Source organism: Phragmites australis, chromosome 14 (assembly GCF_958298935.1).
Source record: "Phragmites australis chromosome 14, lpPhrAust1.1, whole genome shotgun sequence".
Lineage (NCBI taxonomy): Eukaryota > Viridiplantae > Streptophyta > Magnoliopsida > Poales > Poaceae > Phragmites > Phragmites australis.
Window position 1 is genome coordinate 27,934,575 of NC_084934.1, and position 7,978 is coordinate 27,942,552.

A 7,978-nucleotide genomic window follows, 5' to 3' on the forward strand; every position below is an offset into this window, starting at 1 on the left:
TTTTATTGGCACTAATAAGTACTATATATGACTCGTGGCGGATACGAAGGAACATGAAAGGGACTGGTCCACCTTTTTCTTTGTTTTTCTCTACCTCTATTTTTCTCCTATTCTTTACCTATGGGAAAAAAAAATTGATTGAGGGCTTAGAAGCTGTTTGATTCACTACCATCGATTATAGTATTTTTTAAAAATTATATCTAAGGTGTAGCGAATAAATTGCTTACCATACCTTAAATAAAATTTGAAAAAAAAAATCTATAACAAACTAATTAAAGGCTGAAAAACTATAACACATTAAAACTATGATAACAAATCAAATAACTGCTACAGAAATCTAGCAAAATATGGCAACTAAACAAACCTTTAGTGTGCTACTAAGCAGCCCAGTCCCTGATCCGCCCCTGTATACGATGAGAAATAATTAGGCAGTTATACTTGCTACAGTGACAGATGAGACGGAATAATCAAGAGTAAATACTGCCAGGTGCCAAGACACAGTGTGGAGAGGACGGAGATACTCTGACTTACTGCACGCTCACAAGATTCGTGTCCCTACAGGAAAACGAGAGTGAGGAGCACATGTAGGTATTGCACCACGGGAAGGGCAAAAATATCAACAGGTTTCTGGTGTGGGGGTCAGTGGACAGAACAGGCAGAAAGGGTGAGGAAGAGAGCACAAAAGTGGATGTTGTGATCAGTGACCACAGAGAGTGGACGATGCGCTTGCTAAATCTTTTGATGATATACTAAGGATCAATCAGCATTGCTTTGTTTTCCCAGGAATCACCATCCTTGTTCGGGAGAAAAAAAGAAATGGAATTCAAACAAGTTAAATTTGATAAGGGATCATAAACAGTTACAAAAGAAGATTGGTAGTGTACATGTCCTGAAGTTCTCCAACGGTTCTGTCCAAATCAATTATGCACACGCTTGCATCAGGATCGTTCACATTTACAGTCTAAAAAAAGGATCATGCACATTTACCATTTCTTCTATCTTTTCATTCATTTCGCATGCATATTCACTTTCAATTTAAAAAGGATAAGGAGGTTAAAAAATGCTTCGACTTTTTTCTTACAATATTCCCCATGCCTTTTGGACCTTATCTTTTGCTGTACATGCGTATAGGGTCTACATGTGGAGGGAAGATAATGGCATAGGTGGTTGGTACTACCACATCAGACACAAAAATGGAGTCACGATCAAGTGCGGTTCCGTGTGGTCAATCGTGGAAAACAAACATGGGCACATGCCATTCTAGGGTTTTCTATTACCATCACTTGGATCACTAACCTGCTAGGGTTTATTTAGCGAATGGTTTAATGACGCTAACCTTAAATGTTCCTTCTGCATTCTTCTGATAAAACAGGTAGACGTGCCAAAATTGTTCATACGATATTTCATAGAACAATCTCATGGAGAAAATGTAAGCACGGAAATTGACTATATGCCAAGAGAACATACTAATCACTTAGTGGTTTTTAGATAATGGATAAAATGATATCTCAGCCTCTTCATCCGAAGATGCACACATGTTGTGGGGAAGTTCTTTAGCCTGAGTTCGAGTCTGACCGGCTTAAATCTCAAATGGTTCTCTTTCTTGAGCCTTTGTCTTCAAACATGTGTACCTACATTCTTGCTTAAATTTGCAACCTGAGTTATCTTTTGTCCACGCAGATATTTCATTTCTGAGTAGAAACCTACTAACGTAAGTACAAAACAGTATGTAGGAAATCTTATCAGCGTGGACATGAAACAATAGAAGGTTAGGTAATGCATGGATGTTTGGGATCAAAGGCACTCCTTATCCCACAGTTCACCATTCACTCTCCGGCAAAGCATATCCAGGTCCCATTTGCTTTCATGTTTTTAATCTAGCAATCCTTTCTAGACCTATTCATTTCGTCCAATTTGTGGATCTTGTGGCCAACTGGCCAGTGCTAGAGAGAGGTTCATCAGTCAATGTCTTCTATGTGAGAATATATCATAGGCTAGCTCATCATTTTGCAAAAGGATTTCCTCTTATCATTTTCTCGCAAACCTTTTATGGATGGTGTGACACTTTCATTGGACCACTTTTTCACCTCTGTTAAGAGGAAACAAAGGTCAAATTACCAAGCAGAAGTACAAAGCACTCATCAAGTGATGCGAGACTGACGCACACAAAAATGTGAATCAATTAAAAATCTAAACTCATATGTCACCCTTCCAACGGATGATAGGTTTAAAAATAAAAAATATTGTGTTCCAATGCTCTCAAAATTCAAACACTATCGAAATAGTCATGAAAATTTCTAAAAAGATTCTATGGTGTGGAGGATTCTATCATCTAGCTCTCCAAAATTTTTAAAATCAAAACAGACTACAGGAGTCTAGATTTGCATTTTTTTCAAAACGGACACATATATTTATATTTTTTTGATTTAAAAATAAAAATAAAAATAAAATCAAAGTTTGGAGAGGCCCATAAACATCCGGCCCACCCATAAGGGCCCAATAACCCCCACATGGCCCGCATACACCGGTCCACCTACATCAACCGTAAGTCTGTGACGCGTGTCCCAATCCAACGGCTGTACGCCACCGTCTGCGTGATAAAGCACAGGCGTCTCCTTGCGTCGCGTCCGGAAGCTTCCAGACTCGAGTCGGTCGAACCGAAGCGCTCCTCCTCCCCTCGAGCCCTCGGATTCATACTCCTCGCTTGCGGTAAGCGTGTGTTTGCCTCGCAATTTTCCTTTCGTGGGTTCGCAGATTAGTTGCGAGCTGTGACGATTAGGTGGTTCTCGAATTGGACCGTTGGTGACGATCTCTGAACCCTAATTTGTTAGGCAAGTTAACTGTTAACCCGACGTGTCGATTCTTTGGGTGCAGTGAGTAGATGATTGGCGATAGTTCTAGTCGATTGTTAAGCTGTTGGATCATGAACGCGTTTAGATGTTTTTTCACAGTTTGCTCGTGAATTTGTGGTTGGTTGATTCTGTGTGATTAATCTGAAGGTTACTATCCTCGATGGAGCTAATTGTACTACGTGGTCTATATAACGATCGATTTGGCTTCGTGGTGGTAGTCTGCTGTAATGGACCCATTTTTTTTCCAGAACGGGGTCTCCCTGAATTTCATTACCAGGCAGTAACGAAATTACAAACAGTTTTCACCGATGAAACAAAACGCAGGCTCTTCTCATATGGACCCATTATTTTACTGTTAATTGTATCAAGGATTCTACGCTCGATTGAATGAGGATCGGCAGTGAGCGCTATTCGTTTGTGATTTTTTTCAATATTTCTTTAAAAAAAAAGTTATGGTAGGCTCTGAAATGTTTACTATTTTATCCCATGCGAAGTCCTAAATGGTTACTTTTAGGGAGTGATGAGATGTAGGAAGTTCACAATTTTGCTTTTTTTAAAAAGTTGGCTACTTGATGTTTAGACCGCCCCTTGTTTTTGTAATGGCCTCTTGAAAGTGTTCTTTGTGTGCCTACTGTTTCATTAGGGAGCTAATGATGTCTAATAAGATGAATCCTTAGTACTGCTGCATTTATTTAATTATAGTGTTTTTGCTCATGTTATCGTTTTATTCTAGGTCAATATGAGAAGAGGCTACAATTACAGTCCTTCACCACCAAGGAGCTACAGGAGAAGGGTACGCAGCCCAAGCCCCCGTGATCATTATGGTGGCCATGATAGAGATCTGCCGACCAGTCTTTTGGTGAGGAATCTCCGTCGAGACTGTAGGTAAACATTTGTCCTACTTTCACTTCAGCCAGTAATGACATGCAGCTACACAACTTGTAGATGTACATTAAAACAAAATTTGTGTTTAAACTCAATTCAATGCTTATTCAGAAAATAATTGAAGTGCACATCTACAATTTTCTCATTTATTTCCTTCAATGAACACTTCAAGGGTCTGGTCTTGTAGACCTATTTATTTACAGATTACAAATTGTTTGAATATAGCTCCGAACTACTACAATAATCCTAGTTGTGATTCTGTTCCACAGACATTCCTATACTTGTGCAATTGCACTTTCTTCCTTGAATGGGCTATAGTGTAGGCTCCAATATACACATGCCTTTGATTAGCCTCATATTACATGACTTTGGCCTGGTCTTGTCAGATGTTGGCACCAGTCAAGAAGTTGTTAGTTTTAGATGCATCCATGATCCATTAATAAGAATGTATGTTAGCTGACACCTCTGTGGTTTCTCTCTATTGACTGGTTTTCATCTCAACATGCCTTTTCTAACTCTTATATTTGGTTATGGTTCTCTTTACATACTCAAACCATTGTACTATAATAGCTTGATGGGACTTCCTTCTTCACAGTTCTTCATCCCTTCTAACCCAGGGTCTGTTGTGACTGCAGGCCAGAAGACCTTCGACATCCATTTGGGCAGTTTGGTCGTCTTAAAGATATATATCTTCCAAGAGATTATTACACAGGGTAAGATACCCTATTTGGGCTATCGTTAATGAGCTTTTGCAGCTGAGTGCTTGCAAGTTGCAAATTTTGTAGTTCTCATTTAGCTATGAGGGTTGCTTAAGTTGTTGCAGCCCTATAACAAGGGTGATATATGTCAATTGTGGTGTTGACACAAAATGCACTTTCGAAGATTGATATTTTTGTCAACATCTCGAGATTAACGCGAAAATAGTTTTTTGAAGACACGAGTATTAAAGATTACTGTTGAAGGGAAGGAGGTAATAGAGAGTCACAATTAAGTGATATGTAACTTAAACAGTACCCACTACCCAGTACTGTTGAAGAGAAGGGAAGATTAGAGTTACAAGCTTAAGAGGGATTCAATTCATGAAGAGTTTCAAGTCTGTATTTAAACTCTCATGAGTGCAAGGTCAGCAGCAGCCTGGTGCAATTTTTACCTCTTTAACTTATTTTTGTCTCTCTATCAGCAGCCATGTGAAGATCCATAGTTTTATTATCAGTTTGATGTCTGTGTGCTGTGAAATACTTCTGTTATCTGTCTCAGGAATGTAACCTTTTTATCTTCGAAAGATAGACTTAAATCTTTAGAACTCTTAGAGAATTTGTTGTCCATTGCAGGGAGCCCCGGGGATTTGGGTTTGTCCAGTATTATGATCCTGAAGATGCTTCTGATGCAAAGCACTATATGGATGGGCAATTAGTTCTCGGCAGGACAATAACCGTTGTATTTGCAGAGGAGAACAGAAAGAAGCCTCAAGAGATGAGAGCTAGGGATAGAGTCAGGTTTGCTGTGTCTTCCCAGTTTGTCTACCTTGCTACTGAATTGCAAAGGCATCCCTTCTCTATTCATTATTTGTTGCATATTGCAGAGGTCGTTCTTACGAACGGAGGTATTCTCACTCTAGGTCCCCTCGTTATTCTAGGGGCCGATCTCCTTCCCGCAGCCGAAGCTACTCAAGGTATGCGAACGCCTTGTATATTTATCCTACATATTTTAGTTATATACTGATTGTCCACTTCTCAGTGATACAATTCAAATCTGCGTCATTGATAGGTCTCCCTCACCTCCGAATGGAAAGCACAGATTCAGAGAGAGGTCCTACTCCCGCTCACCTGTTGACAGCAGATCAGGAAGTAGGAGCCCCTATGAGGAGCGATTCAGCAGATCCACAAGGAGAGAGAGGTCTCTTTCGGTTAGCGGATGAAGTACTAGAGCTACTGTGAATCTGCTCACGTTTATCTACTTGCTATGTCTTTTGAGCCATATGATTTGTGGTATATCTAGAGCATCGTGCCGAGTGATGCCAGAATATGCAACATTTGGCTATGTGCTTTACCTGGAGGGTTACGGTCCCCACTAGTTTAATTTTGTTGTGTGACTGCTTCTGGAAGATAGCTCTACGCTACGAATAAAGTTGGTTGGATAATGAAAGCTCAGTGATTTAATCGTGTCATGCCTAGTGAAATTTGTTGTGCGAATGTGCGATGGACCTTGCTATCAGCACTCCTGGTATCGATTTACTGACATTACAATTTACTGAAGTCGAAAAAATGTCATCGTAATTCATTCATACAGAGGGATCAATTAATGTTGTTCCAGCAATATTCTGTAACCAAAGTTGCCGAAAAGGCTAGGCCCGCCCGGCGTGTTTGTGCGCGTGTCGTGGAGGCTATGGTCATGTTTCAAGCCTCTCACTGGTACTTTGACGGAAGAGGAATCAACGAAAAAACCAAGAAAAAGCAGCGGTTGACAACTATTTTTGCCACACCTTCTTAGTCTTGCTATACTTTTGTGGCAAGAAAATTAGATCAAATTACGTTTTCAAAACTACAATTACCTTGCCCAGAGTCCTAGAGCTTAACAGAACTCTTGTTTAGTATAAGAGCTGAATGAAAGCAGCTCGATGGAGAAAAAGAGTAGCCTACAGTGACCACCCCCTCCCCCCACTGAAAAAAGTCACTATCAGTAAATTCCCGGGCAATTCTAAACCAACATATGCAATTCATTCTCGTATGGCATCAGGGAACCAGTACCATTAGATCAGGAATGATCATAGGTCAGATTTTTGCCTCTATATCATGAACCGGCTTTCCCACTAAACTGCAATACTGCCATATGGGTATTGTTTGTATCAAAAACTTGGCAGAGAGAAAAGTAATAGTTGCATTGAATCACCCACTCATCAGGATTAGTCCCCTCTTTCTTTAGAAAATCAAGCTTTGGTAAGGCTGATCTTGTTATTTGATTGTTTTCCAAAGTATTTGGCCTTATCATTTCTATCCGTGATATCTATGTGATCCACAACCCAAAAACGTCATACCGAAAGAAGGCACACAACTCACTTCTATCTTTCTTTCACTGTCTGTTTATATCAACTCACTTGTTTTGTTCCTGGAACGAAAGCATATTCTAATTGAAGTATTCTTCCATCCATAGAGGTGGTATTAGGGCTTCATACTAGGGCACTTGTTCCGCTCTCGCTCGCGCTGCTAACGGATCTCAGATGATTTTCATTCCTTTTGCTACTTAGATGTTTTAGTTTGCTAAGTTTGAAAAATCCAAAGAGCATAAAACATCTAACTTTAGGAGAGAAAAAAGTCTATAATAAGTGGACCAAGATGCTAAGAAATTGTGAAAATAACCAAACAGTGACTACTTAAACTTGGCAACCTTAGGTTGCTACCCAAACAGGCCCTAATCGCCATAGCCAAAGCCGTCCAGCGTCCTGCTAATTGTGTACGGCCCGGCCGATCCAGCTCCCGCGCACGGGCAGATAGTCGGGCGTGGAGCTGGCGGGCCGCAGCAGCAGCAGCAGCTTTGAGCTCGGCATCCTCGGCGGCTTTGCGCTAACGAACTGGACTGCGGCGGGCACCGGGCACCGGGCACCGGGCACCGCTGAATTGGGCTCCAGCGACTCGCTCCCACCAGCCTGTGCTGCTGCGATCGAGCAGAAAACTCGGCGCGCGGACGCGGACGCGGACGCGGACGCGCACGCACAACACTTCGGCGACGCGCAGTTGGCTGACTACTGAGAAAAAACGCCCCGCGCGATGCGCCGTCGTAAACAAAAGCCGCGCCGTTGACATGCTGGCGGAAAGCGCCGAGGCGGCACTCGGCAGCGCCGGGCGGCCGGCCGCGCGCGCGCGGCAGTGTGAACGAGCCCCACATGACACGCGTGACGGGCAGCGAGCGCCCGGCGATCCGTCTCCCGCGGTTGCTCGGCGACCCGTTCGACCGCTGGCCGGGTTGTTTCTAAGCCAACCAGTTAACCAAGTGAACTAGGAGGTGTGTAACCATGGGTCCAGCCACGACGACCGTGACCACAACGTCACCGGACAAGACGCCATATATTATCACTACGCGTTACGTGTTAGTCGCTACCCTACGGTCTTCTAGGCTCGTGTATGAGGCACGTCATAGCCGAAGTATTGGCATACGGATCGGACGATGTGTTTTTTAAACGGAGGACTGTTGTATTAATTACAAGAAGTCAGACGAGCTGGAAAAACAATTTTACGAAGCCTAAC

General features: G+C 42.2%; 1 protein-coding gene across 2 annotated transcripts; it reads left to right on the forward strand.

The window, feature by feature from the left end:
* The first annotated feature begins 2,578 nt into the window (after positions 1 to 2,578).
* Positions 2,579 to 5,904, forward strand: LOC133891519 (serine/arginine-rich SC35-like splicing factor SCL33). 2 transcript variants are annotated; one of them, XM_062332247.1, is made up of 6 exons: positions 2,579 to 2,709; positions 3,586 to 3,737; positions 4,373 to 4,450; positions 5,069 to 5,233; positions 5,320 to 5,409; positions 5,505 to 5,904. In XM_062332247.1, the coding sequence occupies exons 2-6, from the start codon at positions 3,592 to 3,594 to the stop codon at positions 5,653 to 5,655; spliced, it is 630 nt and encodes a 209-aa protein (XP_062188231.1). In that variant the 5' UTR covers positions 2,579 to 2,709; positions 3,586 to 3,591; the 3' UTR covers positions 5,656 to 5,904. The 2 variants fall into 2 exon arrangements, with proteins under 2 accessions (XP_062188231.1, XP_062188232.1); XM_062332248.1 differs by lacking the exons at positions 2,579 to 2,709; positions 3,586 to 3,737; positions 4,373 to 4,450 and adding an exon at positions 4,691 to 4,859.
* Positions 5,905 to 7,978: the final 2,074 nt, after the last annotated feature.

Coding starts and splice junctions, on each gene's coding strand:
- LOC133891519 (XM_062332247.1), top strand. CDS start 3,592: ATGAGAAGAGGCTACAATTACAGTCCTTCACCACCAAGGAGCTACAGG. Junction 4,451..5,068: donor CCAAGAGATTATTACACAGG/GTAAGATACCCT, acceptor TGTCCATTGCAG/GGAGCCCCGGGGATTTGGGT. Junction 5,410..5,504: donor CGCAGCCGAAGCTACTCAAG/GTATGCGAACGC, acceptor CGTCATTGATAG/GTCTCCCTCACCTCCGAATG.